The sequence below is a fragment of the Carex rostrata genome, chromosome 20 (assembly GCF_964058835.1).
Source record: "Carex rostrata chromosome 20, lpCarRost1.2, whole genome shotgun sequence".
Classification (NCBI taxonomy): domain Eukaryota; kingdom Viridiplantae; phylum Streptophyta; class Magnoliopsida; order Poales; family Cyperaceae; genus Carex; species Carex rostrata.
In genome coordinates, this window is record NC_135937.1 from 9,272,215 (window position 1) to 9,293,198 (window position 20,984).

Below are 20,984 nucleotides of genomic sequence, written 5' to 3' on the forward strand. Positions count from 1 at the left end.
CCAAAATTAGACTGTCATTTTCAAAACAGAAACCCACCAAAATTAGACTGTTATTTTGTAATTCTCCTAATGAAGAAATTAAAGGAGAATCCAAAAAATTAACTAAGTCATATTTGTCATGTATTACTTCATTTTTATAGAAAAAAAAACACCTTGTCAGGCATTTGTTGTTAATTTGGCAGGGCCCCATCTCTGGTCGAGTTTGTAGCTGTCGACTGTTATGGTTTCAAACTGACAGATGCATTGTTTGACTTGGTCGTAGAATGAGCTTCTATAAAATTCAAAGACAAAAGAAGAAAGAAAATAGAAAAAATTAAGTACACTACAAGCAGGTGTTATGAAAAGAACTAACTCTTTGACTGTACCGTATGGTTCAAGCAATTTTTTGAGCTCCTTCCTGCATCCAAACAAAGAAAATTTTCTCACAATTAGATATCAAAGAAAAGGGGGTAACAGAAACTGTAAATATGTTCTATCAAATTGAAATAGTCATTGATTATTATATTTGTCTTCAATTTTCTGTCTAGAATCCAATCAAGTCAATTTTTGTACCAGTTTTACTGGTACAACCGGTTTTGCAGTCCCCTACTAGGGCCGGTCCTGAAGTTTTTGGGGACCGGGGCGGGAGAAAATTTTGAACCCTTTATATATACAATTTTTTTATGAAACTATATGTCTATTAAGTTATTTTTGTATTTTTAAAGTCCAAACAGTCGATCCGAACCGTTCAATATGATATTCATATTAGAACGTGATTGGAGACCAAATTTTATATTTTTTTTAGATTTTTTTTACTATTTTTTTAAGATAGGTAGAAAATCCATTGATTCAGAAGATTCTGAACCATAAAAAACAATGATTTTCTACCTACCTTAAAAATAGTAAAAAAAATGTAAAATTTGGTCTCCGAGCACGTTTTAATATGGATATCATGTTGAACGGTTTGAATCGACTATTTAGACTTTTAAAATGCAAAAACGACTTAGAAGCATATGGTGTTAAAGTATTTATGGAAGCGATTAGCCGGTCTAATTTTTATAAAAAAATCATACTTATTTATAGAAAAATTTGAGCCATTTATACATACAAACTTTGGGACTTAATATTTTATTTATTTTTAATATATATAATTTTTTTTATATATACACAAACATTTTTATTTTTTGGGGCCCCTTGAATCTTGAGACCCGGGGCGGTCGCCCTGGCTGCCCAGCACCAGGGCCGGCCATGTCCCCTACAGTAGATTCTCTTATCCATTACCTCGAGTGAATCTCTTATGATAGAGTCACTATCTGTTACCTTCCACCTGATTATCAAAATTAATTAAAATAATGAACATAATTAAAAGAAAGCTAATCAATACTAATGCGAACTTAATATATGAGCTTTAGATATGGTGTGTTCCTTTATTAATTAAAAATATAGAATATCAGAACAAAATAAAAGATTAATCTCCTCAAATACAAGAAAGACAAATTAAATTGTGCATAAGATTTTGTTTTCCTTAAAAAAGAAATCTAACACTAAAAACTGAAACAATGCTTCCTGAGTGATTAAAATCAACTTCTAATGAATCATAATTTATCAGTTCTAAGCAAGATATTAAAAGAGAGATAACCTGAGAAATGAATATTTTGTATAAGGGCTTATTTTAAAATCTTCAACGAATCCTTTATTTTGTCTTTCCATTGGCTTCAAGAAACAGAGAAATAAAATTCGAATTGCCAATCAACAATACTCATTAAATCTTCCCATTTCAAACCATGTAAAACACTAATTCCAACTTCCTTCTCTATAGTCCTTCATGACACCTACGCCAAAATCGATCCCAAATCCAAACCAAACGTACAATACCCCTTCTAGGACTCCTCATCCTAGACAGTGCCTCCAATTTCCCACACCAAAAACCGGAAGTGGGGCCCACAACATCTCCTCTGTGCTAACTGAGAAGGAATCCCTACTTCCTAAACGGGCGAGAGAAGGAATCCCTCGTGCGTGACCTTAAACTGTATCCTGCTGGCATGGTGGCGCTCTAGGGTTATGCGCGAGTAGTAGCGCTCGATTGAAGAAGGAGAAAGTGTCAAAGATAATAATAGAACTGTCAAAAAATAATAAAACAATTCAAGAACACAAGACTCCCATGAATCTCCCTTTCCTCCCTTATTTTTTATTTCTTTTCTTTCTTGATTGAATTACACGGCTCTTACATGCCTATTTATCAATTCAAAAATATTTTGTATATCATGCTAAATATGGAAACCAATCCTTAGAATTAATGACAAATAATCAAATACTATTTATTGCCTATTTCACTAGATATGATTGATATCATTCAATTTATTCTTTCCTTCTTTTGAGTAGATATAGATCTTCTAGAGGATTCCGCTTGATCCCCAAGTTATGCTAGAACCGAGTGTAATCTTAACAGAAAGGAAGAAATATATCGCACTCTCTCGCAATCTCTCACACAGAGAAAGGAGTCAATTTTGATTTTGTATTTCCTGCGGTGATGTAGAAAAAAAGGAAAAGACGGGGCTCGGGAAGGAGAGGTGGTGTATCTTTGTAGATTTATAGAGAAACAACGAGTGGTCTTTTAGGTGGCAGGTATAGTTTTAACTTAATTTAGGCTTCTACATCTAAAACAGATACATTAAATCAAAAGAAGGCAGATTATTTGACTGGAGGGTTCAGATTCAATCCGAATTTAGATCAATAAATCCCAGCCGTTGCAGTTTCAGGACAGCCAATTTAATTTAAGATGCATAATATAAAAGAGATATACTAGTCAAGATTACTATCACATTCCTTGAATTTATCTCCCCCTCAATAATTTTGAAATTGGAATTTAGTGAGGAGACAATTTGACCATCTAATTATTCTTTTCTATATTTAGGCATCCAAAAAAAATTCGATATATTGTTCTTCTTCCTAAACCTACGCTCTAATGAAGTATGTCCAATCTTACAATAATAATTGCAAAATGTAAGAGAGGGTTTGAGAGGTGTTGAGGGATGAGGTAAGTTCAAGGTTGGACCTTGCTTGAAGTGATGTTGAAAGTGACACTTTAATTATTGAGTTTGTTTCCAGAGTTCATTTTGACTCCAATTCACTATTTTAGGTGAAACATTTTTATTTTGGTAGGATTTAAATTTATTATGATGTTGAAAAATATTCCTAGTTCAATTCTTAGTTTGAACTATATTCTGCGAGATATCTTTATCTTTTAAATCATGAAACCATTGATTTGATCCTTTAGAATAATCTTTGTTTGATCCTTTGTAAATTGTTGTGTATCCTATTATCCTTACAACTTTTATTATTATATCTATACTTAAATGCATAGTTATATGATTTTTGATTATTATTAACCTTTGAGTTTAGTGTATATTTCTCTCCTTCTTTAGTGCTCTTGGTATTTTTTCAATTCATGATTATATTACCTACCTTATATTGCTCAAGATTAATTAAATTTTTAAACTTGTTACATGATCTTAAAGACTTATTTTCGGTTTCTAATTTTTTTATTCTAAATTTTAAAATCTCTATTTCACTTAAGTGTGATTGACAATTGTTACTTTTACTAGTCATTTCCAACTTTCCAATTTTGGATTCATAACTTTTAAGCTTACTTTCTAACGTTTTATTTATAACATTAGTTGCTTTTAAGGTTCTATTCTCATCTTGTAATTGATTTGCTCTTATTCTCACTGATTCTAATTGTCTAAGTGTAATCTACAATTGTGTGATTCAAGGGCCATTGACTCAAATTAATTTAATTTAGATTCTAGATCAACAATCTTAGACCTCAAATTTTGTATAATTTCTTCTTTCCCAAGTAAGGTCTTATATGATTTATCAAGAAGAAATCTCAATTTAATTTCATTCCTATGTGTTTGATCCTTATCCAAAGAGCTACTTGTATCATCAATTTCTACACATCTATTTATCAATTCAATTTTCGACTCATGATTATAATTTTCAAATGCTAGAGTTACCTCATTGGTGGAGCTTGTTGATGCTTCACTTGAATCATCCGAGTTCATCTTCTTGTTCTTGCTTGTGGCAATCGAGTTGACATCCACCATCATTAATCTTTCATTGACCTTTGCCATCAACGCAAGGTTGAGATCTTGACCATTCGTCTTTGTCTCACTCCTTATAATCTGAGTATTTATTTCATATCGATTTATTAGATCATCCCATAATTCATGGGCACTATCCACATCTTTAAGTAATGAAAAGACATGACCACTAACCGAATTAATTATATAATTTATTGCATAAAGGTTATCTTTCCTTTCAAGTTTGAATTCGGTGGTCAATTCATTATTTTCATCAAATTTCGGTACATAACCATTTTCTACAATATCCCAAACCTCATTGTTTTTGAAAAAATAAATCATATGCTTTTTCCAATGGCTAAACTTATTTGTTTCTTGACCAAAGATTAAAGGTTCCTTAATCTCTCTTGGATTCCGATCATCGATCACAGCATCCCTCACAGATTTGAGGTCTGAAACCGACGGGGAGTCGAAGGAAGGAATCAGGCAGTCGATTTTTCGCTCAGTAATGGGATCGAATCTTGGTTTGCCGTTCGAATGTTAAGACAATGTTACCAGATGCAGATGCTGCTTTCCATGATAGAAGATCCTAATTCTAATTCTAATTTTAAGGTAAGGTGCCGTCGCTCCATATTGCTATCAACTATTCTATTCTGTTATATTTTGAATTATGGTTTCTATTTCTATCTGACAACTGACAATGATGATGGTTCCTACAAAATCCAAAGGTTGATCCTGTCCTGATGATAGTTATTACAACTGAATTGCATGTTCTTCTTAAATTCATGTCATTTTCAATGGATCCAATATACTTCTTCTAAAATTCAAAGTACCACTTGACTGTCATTTGCCTTTACCATGAACACGCTCTTTTATCTCTGTTATATTATTTACCAGTATTTCATTGTACCATTGCTCATCTTGTAAATAAATTACTAAATCTAATATTTTTATTACACCAGAGCTTTTGACCAGTAGCATGGCTGTCGACAAAAGTGAAGATTTAACTCCACTGATAAAAAAACAAAATTTTGTTTTCTATCCGGGTTGGCTATAAGCATATCCATCTATACCCCTATCCCTTCTGTGTGTCCATTTTTCTTTTTATGCTGTACAAAATATTCCCTTCTCTCTTCTTTTTCATCCTCCATTTTTCTCCAGTTATTGCTATTACATCTCTTCTCCTTGCTGCTCTCCTCACATATGGCGAAAGAGAAACTAAATCCCTTGAAAGCTGTTCCAGGGATAACAATTCCCAAATAAATACTGATTTCAACTGTTGCCAGTCTCCATCCTATTCTGAGTATGATGATAAATTAGAAAATCAGCATGATGAGAAGAGAAACCCTGAAAAAGAGAGGTTTCGTAGGTTAGCGAGCTTAATTGAAAGGAGAAGAGCTAGAATGAGCATAAGGCATGAAATAAAGAGGAACTTAATAGACCCAGATGAGGAAACTTGGATGTATGATGCATCAGACTTTGGGGATAAGGTCTCACTAGTTAATATACCGAGATGGGATCCATTTTCAGATCAAATTGAGGATTCCAGGCATGTACCCGGCTCGGCTCCTATGATTCTTTATCGGAGAAAGACCCCTTTTGATGAGTCCTTACCAGGCACGACACGATTCTCGAGGCTGGACCCATTTCTTGTTACTGAGATGGATCTGGTTGAGAGAGATGCTACTGCTTTGAGGAGTAATCATAATTATACTAATATCGGACATTTGCGTGGTGTTGAGTTAAAGGATGATCCAAAGGAGCTCAATTTGAAAAATGGATTGACTATTTGTGGTGGGTGTGATATTGGCACTGTGGCTGGAAATGTTAATCTGCCAGAGATTCATAGATATTGCTCAGGTAAGAATTTGTTGTGGAGCTTAAGTTGTACAATATTAACCTTTTTGTATTTAGGCAAAACATGTTAATTATTTAATATTTTATGAAATGTGGTACAATATTGTATTACAGCCTAGCAAGAAGATTATAGTGTTGAGATAGTTGGTGAATCCTTTTTTTTTGGGTTGGGGGTTGGGGTTGGACCAGCTTAATGCCGGATTACTTATCACAAATAGCTCAATGAAAGAACTGACAATGAAAATAACATGATCAATAAAGATGTAGTGGTATTTGGTAGGTTACCATGCAAAACTACTGAGGCTAGTCTGGTCGGTACCAAATCCCGAGTCTACTGGTTCACTTTTATATTCATTAATTTATTCTGTATGATACAAGTTTTTGACTTGGATCTTTTATTTCTATTTAGGCAAAAACCTCCTCAATGCTGACAATTCACAATTGGAATCTAAAGAAGAAATACTTATCCCAAAAGAGATGGCGAAAGATTTGGTTAGTGGGGAAGAGAATGACACAAGTTCATATTCTGATACTATATTGCTATCTGAATATTTGAATTTGTGCTCATTGGGAATTTTACCACCAAGAAAAGAACATACTCCATCTGACAGTTTCCGGTCAGTTAAACTTGAAGAAAATGAAATTGAACCCAAAGAGAAAAAGTTCAAGAACGCCCCTGATGACACAAGTAATGGAGCTCTTGATGTGAGTGCACTTGACCTAGAAATTGTCAAAGTTGAAGCGAATGGTGAACATGATGAAAATTTAGAACATGAGGAGCAAAAGGTTAATAATGGCCCTGATGACTCTTGTAATGGGCTTTCTGATACAAGAGCATTGTTTCAAGAAGCCGTCAAATTTGAAGAAAATGGTGAAAAAGACAAGAACTTAGAATTCGAAGAGGAAACAAGCTCAGTTAAAGAAGTAAAATCAATTCTGAAACAGCTCCGTGAAGAAATTGTGAAGGCTGAACCTAATTCGGGCGTGGTTCCTAAGCCAGTTGTCCAGGAAGGAGAAAGTGAGGGTGCAGAAAACGGATCGGTCACATGTGAAACGGGTGTAAAACCAGACAGTCTTTTGGAAAGGTTGCCTCTGTCAGATTCCATCTCTTCCAATTTGAAAATATTGAGAAAACAAAACAAGCATGGTGAGAGCTCCAGTTCTAGCTCGAACGATTTTGACTAAAGATGAATTCCAGGAATGCGTGTGGGTATATTTGTGTGTTCCCTTGCTCACATGAAGGTCATTTAGTTAGGACCATGCAAGGAATAGTATGTTTTGAGGAAAGTGAAATGTGTATAATTTGGGCTGGTGTTTGTAAAATTGAAGAGTGGGAAGAGTGTCCCGTTTCAGTACTTGGATTTGTAATTCAGTTGGGTAAGACAGATCTTGAGTACATATGTTTTTGCTTTCAGTAATTCAAATTTTGTATACCTGAATTTTGAATATATATTGCTGCCGTTGAGTATTTATTTGATTTTGTAATGTTATGCATGATGGTAATGAAATAAAATTATTTGTTGATTTTGTAATGTTAGGCATGTGTTAAAGTTTCTATCATACAATCTTCCAATTAAATTAAAGAGAAAATGCATGCATGATGGTAATGAAATAAGGTTTGTACAAGCCGTTAATGGTAACACTAGTGGAGAACGTACAATTAGTGTCGCTCCAAAAAGCCGACACTAATACTTTAGTATCGGTTGATTACAAAAAGCTGACACTAATACAATTAGTGTCGGCTGTTTATAAATAGCAGACACTAATAATTAATAATTAGTGTCGGCTTTTTAGAAATAGCCAACATTAATACTTTAGTGTCGGTTTTTTATAATTAGCTGACACTAATAATAAACAATTAGTGTCGGTCTTTTATAAAAAACCAACACTAATACTTAGTGTCGGCTATTTATAATCGACTGATACAGCTGAAAATAGCCGACACTAATTTATAATCAACAATTAGTGCTCGGCTAATATTAGTGTCGGACTTTTAAAAATAGCCGACACTAATTTTTTTACATCTGCAAATTTTCGCGGATAAACCGAGCACCATTTTTATTTTCAGTCCCGCCGATCTCTCTCTCTCCCGCGCACATCAAAACGCCTCTCTAGGGTTTTTCAAAACACGCCTATCTCTCATCGCTCTCTATCATCGCCTCCGCCGTGTCTCTCCTGCGCGAAGGAAAAGAAGGAAAGAATCCGTCATTCGCACGGTGCGCGTCTCTCGCGCCTCAGCAGCTCTCTCTCGCACCTCAGCCGCTCTCTCCTGCACCTCAGTACTGATCTCTCCTGCATCTCAGTCGCTCAGCTCCTCAGCCGCTCTCTCCTGTGACTTTTTACCTCCTCTCAAATTTAATATTCTTTATTCTTTACTTTCGCTGGCAAGGAGGTCATCCATATTCACCTTTGTCTTTGGGTTCATTTGTTTTAAAAATTTGTACCTCTATGTAATCTTTGTCTTTGATTGTAGTTGGACGTGTTGATTTTAAGTGAAATTCCCCAAGGAGGTGACAGTAGTTGCTCCAAATCCTTGATTCTTCTCGGAACAGGTAATAAGCTTTCTGAGACTAGCACACAGTGTAGAACCTTGATTACAATTAGAATTTTGGCTCAGATGGTTTCAGATTTGGGTAGTAACCTTGATTACAAAGAGAATTTCAGGTTTTATAAACATGCAAGCTCAATTCTGCTCAATTCTACAACATTTGCGCTTAATTTCAGGTTTGGGTAACATTATAATATTAGTGTATTACATTTTTCCTTTCCTTTTGCTCTATGAAATTTGCTTCTAGGATCCCACGGTGAAGGTGGTATCCTCAGAAACAGTGAAGGAGAGCGTTTTATGGAGTGGTATTCACCAACTGGCGAGCCATCTTGCTTCTCGTGAAGTTGCTTCTCATTCCCAACAAGGCAGTAATTAATTGCTAAATTCGGGTAACCCTACAATTTTGACCTTTTTGAGTTATTTTGAAATTGAACTGTCAATATCTAGGGTGTTTTCTTTTGCATTTGTTGGCCGCAAAGACAAGGTCACACGCACCAATAGTCATGTAATTTTTTGTTTATGTTGTTTTCCACTGTAATTTGAAAAATACCAGAGGAAGAGACCAATCTTGGTTCTCAGTTGGCTGATTCATGTTAACTATTTCATGAAAGATCCAAATCAGAACTAGGTACATAGCCTTGCCGGGTTGTTGTTTTTCCCGGGGGCAACTCGATTGAGATGTTTCTTTACTGCCTTATCGGTGCTAGTTGTGCATTTTTGTTTGTTGTGATGCTAGCTGTACCAGTGCTGGTACAGCACTTGTTGTGCTCTCTTTTTCTCCATCCTTGTCTCTGCCTCTGTCTAGTTTGTAAACAAGGTAATCTCTTATTTATATTAGTAATAAACATATGCTCCTTTATGGCATTTGCAGTTTTTAACTGTAGATATGTTGATTTTCAGGGATCAAGCATGGGACAGTTCTTCCAGCAGTACCTGCAGCCAATTAGGCTAAATAATGTTCAAGTAAGTATACTTCATACTGACTTAAGAAATATAATTTCTAGAATTGTTATATCTATCTCTAGCTTAATTTTCTTTTGCTTTAAAGGTTAACTGGAAATCAGCAGACTTGAGCTACCTCGAGGAGGTAAGGACTTATTTCCTGAAATTGCACCTACACTTATTCAGAATCATTTCATGAATATATGGTTTACTCAATTATAGTGATCTTACTACTGACGAGGAGAAGAGTTCGCTGCGATTTGATTAAGTCCGAGATAAGTGTTTTTGAGTAAAATTATAAGTGAATTGTACCCACTGTGATTTGATTTTAGTAAATTATAGTTTTTTTTTTTTACTGATTCTAGATTTATGAAATTGTGTCTTGAATAATGATAAACTTTGATTTTGTAAATGTGATATTTTATCTAGTGAGTGTTATTTGTAAATTAGGATGTGTTATTTGATATCTTTATTTCAGACTACTTGTTTTATATATAGGCCAGCAAAAATATACGGTAGCTGGTCAAATAATAAAATTTATTTAAAAAAAAAAAAAGTATTAGTGTGGGCTTTTTATTAAAGAGCCGACACTAATAAGTATTAGTGTCGGACTTTTAATTAATAGCCGACACTAATAAGTATTAGTGTCGGCTATTTAATAAAAAACTCACACTAAAAGTAATACATTAGTGTCGGCTAATTAATAAATAGCCGACACTAATACTTATTAGTATCGGCTATTAATTAAAAGTCCGACACTAATACTTATTAGTGTCGGTTCTTTAATAAAAAACCCACACTAAAAGTAATACATTAGTGTCGGCTAATTAATAAATAGCCGACACTAATACTTATTAGTGTCGGCTACTTATTAAAGAGCCGACACTAATGCATTACTTTTAGTGTCGGTCAATTATAAGTATTAGTATCAGCCCCATTAGTGTCGCCCAATATCCGACACTAATACCTATAAACAGTCGACACTAATTTCAAGTACTCCACTAGTGTAAGGTTGGTGCTGCTGGCTCCGATGAATAGGTAGTATTTCTCCCCATAAAAGGGGCTGTACCTTTATTCGTATTTATCAAGAAAAAACGAAATGTGATTGCTGGAAATGTCAATATCAATAAGAACACATACAAGGATATAAATATTGATCATGTTTTATTGTGATCAATATTTGATTGTGGAATAAGAGACGTGATAAATATCTTATTTTGCACTTTTAGTTGTCAAATGATGAATATATAGGAGTGGAGTAAATAGAGTGAGAGTTGTGAATTAATTTAGAGTAAGTTCATTTAATTTTTCAACATCTTACTTCTCTTTTAGACAATTAATTATGTTACTTAAATTATTTGATAAAGTGTACAATATGAGAAATAATTTAATTAGAATTAACTTTACCCTACAACTAAATACGAGTAGCATATTCACATAATCAAAGTAAGCAAGTAGTAAATACCAATTGTTTAGTTAGTTCCATACTTGAATGAGGAAAAAAACTTGAGAAAAACTAAACAAGCCGATGCCGGTCCAGAGTCCAGACCGGCCCGAGCCGCTAGAAAAATTGTCTATACACCCTCAACAAATACTCTATATTGGATTTGACCCCATCCATTGGCTTGGCTTCCCGAGCACCGAAAGTGTCGCTTCTGCGCTTCGTTCATTCCATCCAGAGAAGAGAAGGCAACTCACACCCAGAGAAGTCTCTCTTGCTTCTTGTTCTTGCTAGCTATATTTTTGACGCTGCTACTTCCCTCTCTCTCTCGCCCCCTCCTCTCCGCCATGTGGCGTTGGTGAGGAGCGGTCAGAATGTGCTGCACGAGATGGAAGGGGGCGAATCAGAACCCGATCGATCAGCTGGAGTGGAAACGACGGGGGCCGATGTGGACTGGCAAGTGGTGAGCCCCGATGACGTGGCGGGCGTCGAGGCGCCCAGGCTGGTGGAATGGGAGGACATGGAGCAGGAGATCGCGCGCTTGTGGAGCCTCTCTGCGGCTCTCAGGACGGCCAAGGAGAGGAAACAAGTCCTTTCTCAGAGACTCGATTCGATTATAAAGGTTTTTATTTTTTTTTTAATTATTATTTTCTTAATTTTTGGAGAGTGAAATCCCTTTTGCAGATTATTGGTTTGCTAGAATAATTGGGGGTAGAATTGGAAAGATTCGGGCCTGTAATGACACAAGATTCTTTATTAATTAGAGCATCTACATTCCTAAAACTCAACGAAAAACTCAACGGCATTTGGCATTTCTAAATAACTGTTAACTACTTTTTAGAAATTATGATCTTTAAAGTTTCTAACTCTCACATCCCTGAAACTCATTTTAGAGTTTCTATTAAGCCACGTCAGCAACAAATTAAAAAGGAGAAACAATTTGAGCCAATCATTTGGCCAACATAAAGTTTATAAGAAACTTTCCTGCATAGTTTATAAATAAGAAATTCTCCCACATCCCTGAAACTGGATTAGAAACTGTCACGTCAAATTAGAAACTCTAATAGTTTCAGGGATGTATATGCTCTTAGTCAATAGCTACATCCTACATAACCGTTATAATAATTCACTCTACTAATAAATTGTTCAAACCAATTCTATCAAAATACTCGACATTGGTTTCTTTAATGAACTAAACTGACATACACAAGTATTTAAATTAGTGATTAATTAAACACAGGTAAGGAGCGGATCTCTCCAGAGGACAAACGAACTGGAGGATATGAAGAAAAAACTGGAGGCAAGAAAGGCTGTGCAAAGGAACCAGTTGATTTTCTGTAAGAATTCTTCAGAGGATGTGGAGACCAGAATAGAGCAGCTGAGTCTTAGAATCAGAACTCTGCTGGTAGCCAGCAAGACTCTCTCTGTGGCACACAATCAGTTGCAGGTGATGATAATCTGAGAAGCTTCAGTTGTCAAATTTATTTTGCACATGTCTTAGCCCAGTACCTGTATTTAAGTACATAGTGATGATGTTTGTTTCTGTTATGCATTAGGTATAATTTGCAAGAATCTGTGAAAAGAATTTCCAAACCAATATATTTGTCATATCTATAGTCTACCCATAGGTAAAGAATAACAATAAACAGCTAAACTAATATGACTAGTGCTGGTGAACAACCTTGCATGACAGGAAGCTAAAAACCTGTTGTCTGGAGAGAATGGTCATTGCCGGCTTAAGAAAATACAAGAGAAGCTGCGAATGAGGCAACAGCACATGGTGGCTCAAGTCGCTAGCATATATCCCGTCAGAACTTTGGATGAACATATATTTATGAAGATTCTTGATTCTCATTCTAGCAGCAGTAAATCAACTGGTCTCTCTCTCTCTCTCTCTCTCTCTCTCTCTCTCTCTCTTAGATTCTTGATTCTCATTGGTAATGAGCAATGAAAATTGGCTATTTTGCAATGGACCTGTTGGGTTGACCTAACCTGTGTATATCTATACTCCAATACAAGTTATGTGTGGTGCTATCTATGTATAGTAGGATCTGATACTTTGATCTTGTTGTATATTAATTATTATTTATTAGATGAAGCCAGTAGAATTAGCTTCCACTGTTTGTCAAAAAGCTTCCTTAGCTTGGTTCTTGTTAACTGATCATTGATTCCGTTTGTTAGTTTAATCAACTTCTGATCAAATCTTTATTTTACATTCCCGCTGGTCTATCATTTATTAGATAGGATCATCGGTCCATATTCTGCCACTTTGCTGTTATTCTCGCAGTTTGAAATAATATTCAAGACTTCAAGTCACAATGCTTTGTATATTTCTTGGGATAACATAGTTAATCTTATAGGAGATGTTGTACCACCCTCTAAAAGTATTTCTAGAGGCTCTTCGCAGTCATCTCTTACTATTCTGGGTATGCAATTGAAGGCTTTGCCAGTAAAGAAGACAGGCTATTTCTCTGACAAGAAGGAGGTCCAGCAGTCAGCAACTGCTCTTGGCTATGCTGCCCATGTTAGTTGACTTTAAATCGTACCTGTCCAATGTGTTCTTGCATGGTACTGGTATGAGTTAGTTTATTAATACTTTCTTTTTACTGGGATTCATTCCGGTAACTAACTGGCTTGGTTAAATACGATTTTATGATTAATCAGTATTGCATTGTATATGCAAATAGAACCCGGCATTTCTCATTTCGCCGCCAGTTGTAGATTTCTCTTGGATATTCAAACTAAAAGTAACCAGCAAAATCAAGGTTAAGTGAAGGAAAGATGACATTATTGCCCCTGAATTTTGAAATGACCAGACCCATCCCTTGATAACAAGATAAGGAGACAATGACCTAACATCCTGTCTAGCTTTGCTTGGCTTCAGTGTTCTTTGGGTTTGGAGATGTATTTTCCATCACATAGTTTTACTGTTACTGTGCTTATGGTTTAAATCTCTTACTGCAGTGAAAATTCTGTGTGTACATTGCTAAGTTCAAATTTTGGTCTTTTTCTTATTTTTGTTTTTTCATTAGGCACTCCAGCTTATTGCTTCTTACCTGGAGGTACCGCTTCGGTACCCCTTAACGTTAGGAGGTTCACGGTCATATATTCACGACTATGCCCCCTCAGTTGAGTCTTTTTTGTCAAGTGCTGATTCAGCAGCAACAAGCCCAGCACTTTCTCTGACTAGTTCAATTCCTACTGAATTCCCACTCTTTTTTGATGGTCAAGATACAATAACAAGGGCATCCTACGCAATTTTCCTGTTGAATAAGGTATAGTTGTTTTTTTAGTTGCTATTCTTTAGCTCTTTATCTGAGGCTCTTAGCATTATAATGGACATTTCTTTGAATACATTATCTTTTCTGTGATTTTGCAAAACAAGAAAAAATTAAAGAACCTACATCATGGCATGTTTTGTGTATTAAAAAGTGGGGTTCTTTGTGCAAATATTATAAAGTTGGGGGCTCTTTTGCAATCTATTATAATCTTGGAAATGTCCGAAAATTTTCTTCTTCTTACGTGCATCCTGTCCCAGAATTTTTCTGTCTCTCCCAAGTCATGCTTGTAATTCTAAGTACACGCATTTGTAAAAGTACACACATTTGAGGATATTCTTATTGAAGGTTGTTGGTGAAGCATTTGCAGATAGCACTTGAACTCGATACCTGTGGTATTGGTCGAGCAATCTTTCATGTTTTTGTTACATTTTGTGCTTTGGTTTTTGTTTGAGGTTTATCGGAGTTCTGAATGCATGCATTTTTTGTGTATCCACGACCCACCTACTGTATTTCATGCATCCGCTATGCATCAGATCCCCTGTTTACTTACCTTAAAAAGTTAAGTTAATTTCTTTGTAGGATTTGGAACAGGTATTGAATTACATTGGTGCAGAAAGCTTGGGCCCGAGACATATATTGGCTAACTTGAAGGAACTCATGAGAGTTATCTTGTCAGACAAATTTTTAGATAGGTAATTCGATATAGCCTCTATCATAGAGATGCACAACATTGACCAACCATACTGTTTTGTTTTGGTGTTTTACCCTTTTTTTTGGGGGGGGTTGGGGGGGGGTGTGGGGGCTGGTGCAGTTTTAATTGTGCACCCCTCACAGAGTTCACTGTTCTTTTCTACTTTTCCGCTTTCGGGTTATGTACATGCTACAATGTTTGCTCTTTAGAGCTCTTGATTTTTAAATGATAAAAAGATGGATTGTAAATAAGTATGTTGCATAGATACGGGTACGGGTACTGTATCGGATACGGTGATATGGTAATTTTCAAAAATTGGAGGATACGATACGGCTATTATTTATACTATTTTTATTAATTTAATTATATTATTAATTCAACACTTGTATTACAAGTAAAAAGAAATTGATAATTTTGCCATGGTACACATTCACATGACCCAAATTTATAATTTATCTAAAAAACTAGTTTAAGTTTAACAATTGCAACTCCAAACATAAAATTGATAGTGAAAATTATAATACCAAACAACATAAAATTAAATCCATAACATCCATTACAAATTCAAATCAAACCAAGTATTGGTCGTGTTCAATAGATTCACAGTATGATCTAGAAATATCTGTGCTCTATAGATTCTAAACTATGGAAAAGACCTGAACTACAACATCAATTAACTTGCTGTGCTTGAAATGAAGAGGAATTGGAAATATGAAATATGTAATTTACAACGACATAATATAGCAAAAAGGAGAAATACTTTATTCCAGCCCCACTAATTTCAATTCTGTAATATGAGGCCTCAATTACTGTCAGTTAGTTCTTTTGAATGTGAAATCGAGTATTGACTTCAGCCCTTAAATCCCTTTTGCTTTTCTGTGCTTAAGGGTCGATTTTCCCTGAACCAAAACAATAACCTATTTTTGAATTATAGTTAGGGCTGCTAATAATTAAGGTTCGGCTCAAACTCGGCTCGGCTCAATGAGAGAAGCAAAATGATTCGGCTCTAACTCGGCTCACTTTTAATAGAAAAAAAGGTCCGCTTGGCTCGGCTCATGTAAGTACTTGGCTCAATTCGGCTCGGCTCATATAAGCACTTGGCTCGACTCGGCTCGTGAGCTCGCGAGCCGGCTCATATTACATGTTGAAAAAATGATAATTTAACTATTTAAAAAAAATGATCAAAGTGGAATAGTGATATAATTGTGGCTTTAAATTACATGTTGAAAAACTTTAATTATTTTTTAAAGAAATGATCTAAAGAAATTTGAAAAAACGATAATTTCTTTAAAATAATTTCAAAATGCCAGCTTATATTACATGTTGAAAAACATTAAAATTTGAAAAAGAAAAAATTTGAAATCTGAAAAATTTTGAAATCTGAAAATTTTTGAAATCTGAAAAAATTTGAAATTTCAAAAATATTGAAATTTGGAAAATTTTGAAATTTGAAATTTCAAAAATATTGAAATTTCAAAAATATTGAAATTTGAAATTTCAAAAATATTGAAATTTGAAATTTCAAAAATATTGAAATTTGAAATTTCAAAAATATTGAAATTTCAAAAATATTGAAATTTGAAATTTCAAAAATATTGAAATTTCAAAAATATTTAAATTTCAAAAATATTGAAATTTGAAAATATTGAAATTTGGAAAATTTTGAAATTTCCAAAATATTGAAATTTGTTAAAATTTCAAATTTTTCAGATTTCAAATTTTTTTCAGATTTCAAATTTTTCAGATTTTAAATTTTTTCAGATTTCAAATTTGTCATATTTCAAAATTTTCAGATTTCATAATTTTTCAAATTTCAAATTTTTTTCAGATTTCAAATTTTTTCAGATGTCAAATTTTTTCAGATTTCAAATTTTTTCAGTTGTCAAATTTTTCAGATTTCAAATTTTTTCAGATTTCAATTTTTTTCAGATTTGAAAAATTTTCAGATTTCAAATTTTTCAGATTTCAAATTTTTCATATTTCAAATTTTTTTCAGATTTCAAATTTTTTCAGATTTCAAAATTTTCAGATTTCAAAATTTTTCAGATTTTAAATTTCAAAATTTTCCTTTTTTAAAGTTTTCAACATGTAATATGAGCCGGCATTTGAAATTATTTAAAAAAAATAATATTTTTTTCAAATTTCTTTAGATTATTTCTTTAAAAAATAATCAAAGTTTTTCAACATGTAATTTAAAGTCACAAGAATATCTCTATTCCAATTCAATAATTTCTTTAAAATAATTAAATGATCATTTTTTTAACATGTAATATGAGCCGGCTCACGAGCTGACACGCGAGCTCGCGAGTCGAGCCAAGTGTTTACATGAGTCGAGTCGAGCCGAGCCGAGCTTTTAAAAAAAAAAAAAAAAAAAAAAGTGAGCCGAGTTGAGTTAGGGCATTTTTTAGTTTAGAGTCCGATTCGTTATGAAATATTGAGACGCTCAACTCATTGATTCGCGAGCCGGCTCGACTCATTAGCAGCCCTAATTATAGTACCATGTACCAGGTACAGACCAATACTTGGTTTCAGGTTTCAGCATACCCAACAAAAAAGTATTTTAATTTTATAACTCACCAACTATTTGTTATTTTATACTGGCATAAATAATTGAAAGAAAATACGGTGGAGAGAAATAACTTACCCGGAGAGGGGAGACAGAGAGTGAAGGATATACGACAGAGATAGACAGCGGAGAGCGCTGAGCGCCGAGCGGAGAAACGAGTGTCGTATCACGTTGAGAGAGATCGAGCGGAGGTTCTTTTTTTATTTTTGACTGCGTGTCTAGAGGAGAAAAATAAAAACCTAAAAATTTGAAACGTATCCCATCAATATCCCTGCCGTATCCTGCCCTTATAAGCTCTATCCTATAATGTATCGAAGGGGAAGGGATACGCCATGTATCCTTATAAGCCCTTATTAACCTATACTGTATCGAAGGGGAAGGGATACGCCACGTACCCTGATATGCCAATTGGCATTCAGAGACGTATCAGGTCCATATCAAGTGCATATTCGTATCCAATACACACCCGATACGGGTACGGGAATTTAGGTGGAGTATTGGGGTAACATAGGTAAATAAGATGAGCTGCAGAATGGAGAAGGTTTTCAAGTGGTGCGGATTCCTGCAATCTTGTTGGTTTGCAGTCGCTGTTCTTTGCTCGAATGTTTATCAATTTAAGATAAAAGGTAAATTTAATCTAATATTTCAAACTTTTTTAATTGATAAAAATTAAATTTGAAGTCGTTTGATGTAATTTGAGAAACTGGTCTAGCTCCTGAATTATTACAACGTTATGACCCCAGTTGGTTAGATGATGGGTTAAATTTCTTTTTCTTCTTCTTCAAAGCCTTTATTCTCAAACAAATTGGGGGTAGGCTAGAAAATAACCCAAATGACCCCAGCCTGGTATTGTTAGAAAATACCGAGCCAAAGAATTATGTAAAAATTATTATCAATTGTTAAAAATAAAATATTCAAAAAAAGAATAGAAACTTCATTAAAAAAAAGATAGATAATAACTAACCAGTACTTCAATCTATACAACAATTAAGAAATAAGGAACCTAAAATGATAGTTCTATTACAGCCATTTCCCAATTGTCTCCTTGCATAAAGAAAATACACTATTTACTTCAACCAATGCATCATAAGTTCAACTAACCATATTGTTGACCAACATAGTTACATAGGGTCGAGGATATTCATCACATCACTAAAATTGCCATCAGTTGCATAGCAAGGAAGCAAACTTGTATATGGAACAATACTTTCGAAACCTCTCTCAATCATCAAATCAAGCAACTTATGAGCTTCCTTGCTTTGACCTTGTTTGCAAAGTGAACCCAAAAGTGCTCCATAACTATAATCATCGGGCAAAATCCCTTGCTCAACCAACTCCCTGAAAACATTAACTGCCTCTTTCCAGCAGCCTAGCTTGTATACTCCGTGTATAAGACTATTGTAGGTAACAAGATTTGGTGTCACACCTTTCCTTAGCATTGTCTGAAGAAAATCCACAGCTTTCTCAGTTTCACCGTTCTTGCATAGCCCATCTATGAGAGTGTTATAGGTCACAACATCAGGCTCACACCCTTTAGACATCATATCATGCAGAAAATCCACGGCTTTCTCAGTATCACCCTTCTTACATAGTCCATCTATAAGAGTGCTATAGGTCATGACATCTGGCTCATGCCCTTTAGACGTTATGTCATGCAGAAAATCCATGGCTTTCTCGATTTCACCTTTCTTGCATAGTCCATCGATAAGAGTATTATATGTTATGATGTCCGGCTCGTGCCCTTTAGACATGATGTCAGATAGAAAACCCACAGCTTTCTCAATTTCACCATTCTTGCATAATCCGTCTATAAGAATGTTATAGGTCATGACGTTAGGCTCTTGCCCTTTAGACATCATGTCATGTAGATAACCCACAGCTTTCTCAATTTCACCATTCTTGCATAACCCTTTTATAAGAGTGCTATAGGTTACAACGTTAGGCTCAAACCCTTTAGAAATCATGTCATGTAGACAATCCACGGCTTTGTCAATTAGACCATTCTCACATAGTCCATTTATAAGAGTGCTATAGGTCACAACATTTGGCTTGTGCCCTTTAGATATCATGTCATGTAGAAAATCCACGGCTTTCTCCATTTCACCGTTCTTGCATAGTCCATCTATAAGAGTGTTATAGGTCACAACGTCAGGCTCGTACCTTTTAGACATCATGTCATGTAGAAAACCCACACCTTGCTCAATTTTACCGTTCTTGCATAATCCACCTATAAGAGTGTTATAGGTTACGACGTTAGGCTCAAACCCTTTAAAAATCATGTCATGTAAACAATCCATGGCTTTATCAATTTGACCATTCTTACAAAGTCCATTTATAAGAGTGCTATAGGTCACGACATCAGGCTTGTGCCGTTTAGACATCATGTCATTTAGAAATTCCATGGCCTTATCAATTTCACCTTTCTTGCACAACCCATCTATAACAATGTTAAACGAGACTACATTGGGTACGCATCCCATTTTAGGCATTTTATCGAGCACTGTAACTACAGCCTCATCAATTCTATCCTCCCAACATAGGCTTTTGAGTATCGGACTGAAGACCCTGGCATGAGTTTTGCAACCCCCTTTGAGAAACCGTCCCAAAAAACCAAACAACAGTCTAACCTGATTCGTTCTGGCACAGTAATCCATCAAGATGGCATATGTACAGTTATTGGGACAGATTCCTTCAGCTTGGGTGAAGCGGTTGAAGAGGGAAAAGATGGGGTTGTTTGAGGTTCTTGTGCGAACCAAGGCGGCAAAGAGTTGATTGAATTGATGGATGGAGGATGGAGGGTTGTGAGCAGCCAACAGCTGGTTGAAGCGGTTAAGCGCCTCTTGGGTAGAAATGACATCTGGCACTGGCTTGGAGTGCTGCCTTTTCCCCTTCCCAAAATAATTAGTACTAGGTCTAGGTGGTGAATTTGGTTTGTTAGTGATGCTGTGTTTGGATGGGGGTAAGGCGAAGCACACAAGACGGAGGCCTCGGCGAGAAGCTAATGGGGATAAATGGGGATTGGCAAGAGACGACACACACACCAGCACCATCTTATCTAATATGTTTTCTACTACTGCTTTGCTTTCAGAAATCTATATTATAGATATCGGAGAAATTTTCAGTTTACCCATCTAAATTTTTAAAATAATCAATATTTTCATAAAAAACATAATAATATTCAATATTTTCATAAAAAATTTAGCATTTTTATTTTTATTTCCTTTTAATTATTTATAAATTGAACTGGCTAATATACCCTTGAATTTCAATTTGAAGTGTCTTCTAATTGTTTCTTCCTCTAACCTGTTCAGAAGAGAAATTTCTCCCTTATCGCTCAGCACCAGTTCTACCGGTCCGTATCCTCTAATTCACTCATATTTTGAAGTTAACCAATCAACACCGCTCATATAATCTAATAGCTAATAAAATACAGAGCAGATCAGACTCGAAATTTTCGTTCATAAGAAATAAAAATAAGAAACACGGTGGAATTTTAAAAATAAAAAGGCAACCTTATGATTTAGAGTCATGTCAAATAATCAAGCAGCTCATATTAATATATATGTATAGAGTTAGCCTGGGGTGCTATGGATAGCA

At 35.0% G+C, this 20,984-nt stretch overlaps 3 protein-coding genes and 1 long non-coding RNA gene across 8 annotated transcripts; 3 read left to right on the top strand and 1 right to left on the bottom strand.

Moving 5' to 3' along the window:
- Positions 1 to 5,029: 5,029 nt before the first annotated feature.
- Positions 5,030 to 7,386, top strand: LOC144572893 (uncharacterized). Its single transcript, XM_078322576.1, has 2 exons — positions 5,030 to 5,921; positions 6,328 to 7,386. The coding sequence occupies exons 1-2, from the start codon at positions 5,168 to 5,170 to the stop codon at positions 7,101 to 7,103; spliced, it is 1,530 nt and encodes a 509-aa protein (XP_078178702.1). The 5' UTR covers positions 5,030 to 5,167; the 3' UTR covers positions 7,104 to 7,386.
- Positions 7,387 to 7,999: 613 nt separating this feature from the next.
- On the top strand, positions 8,000 to 9,865 carry LOC144572671 (uncharacterized). 4 transcript variants are annotated; one of them, XR_013517771.1, is made up of 5 exons: positions 8,000 to 8,249; positions 8,392 to 8,470; positions 8,714 to 9,429; positions 9,515 to 9,553; positions 9,631 to 9,865. It is a non-coding gene; the product is annotated as an uncharacterized LOC144572671 (long non-coding RNA). The 4 variants fall into 4 exon arrangements; XR_013517770.1 differs by having other exon boundaries at positions 8,714 to 9,553; XR_013517772.1 differs by having other exon boundaries at positions 8,714 to 8,855; positions 9,367 to 9,865.
- Positions 9,866 to 11,038: 1,173 nt separating this feature from the next.
- On the top strand, positions 11,039 to 17,936 carry LOC144572753 (vacuolar protein sorting 38-like). 2 transcript variants are annotated; one of them, XM_078322426.1, is made up of 7 exons: positions 11,039 to 11,471; positions 12,090 to 12,296; positions 12,543 to 12,726; positions 13,210 to 13,373; positions 13,882 to 14,124; positions 14,710 to 15,064; positions 17,899 to 17,936. In XM_078322426.1, exons 1-6 carry the CDS (start codon positions 11,238 to 11,240, stop codon positions 14,824 to 14,826), a joined length of 1,149 nt encoding a protein of 382 aa, XP_078178552.1. In that variant the 5' UTR covers positions 11,039 to 11,237; the 3' UTR covers positions 14,827 to 15,064; positions 17,899 to 17,936. The 2 variants fall into 2 exon arrangements, with proteins under 2 accessions (XP_078178552.1, XP_078178553.1); XM_078322427.1 differs by having other exon boundaries at positions 13,213 to 13,373.
- A 385-nt stretch (positions 17,937 to 18,321) lies between these two features.
- Positions 18,322 to 20,437, bottom strand: LOC144572871 (uncharacterized). The gene has a single exon (XM_078322551.1). The coding sequence runs from the start codon at positions 20,435 to 20,437 to the stop codon at positions 18,509 to 18,511; it is 1,929 nt and encodes a 642-aa protein (XP_078178677.1). The 3' UTR covers positions 18,322 to 18,508.
- Positions 20,438 to 20,984: the final 547 nt, after the last annotated feature.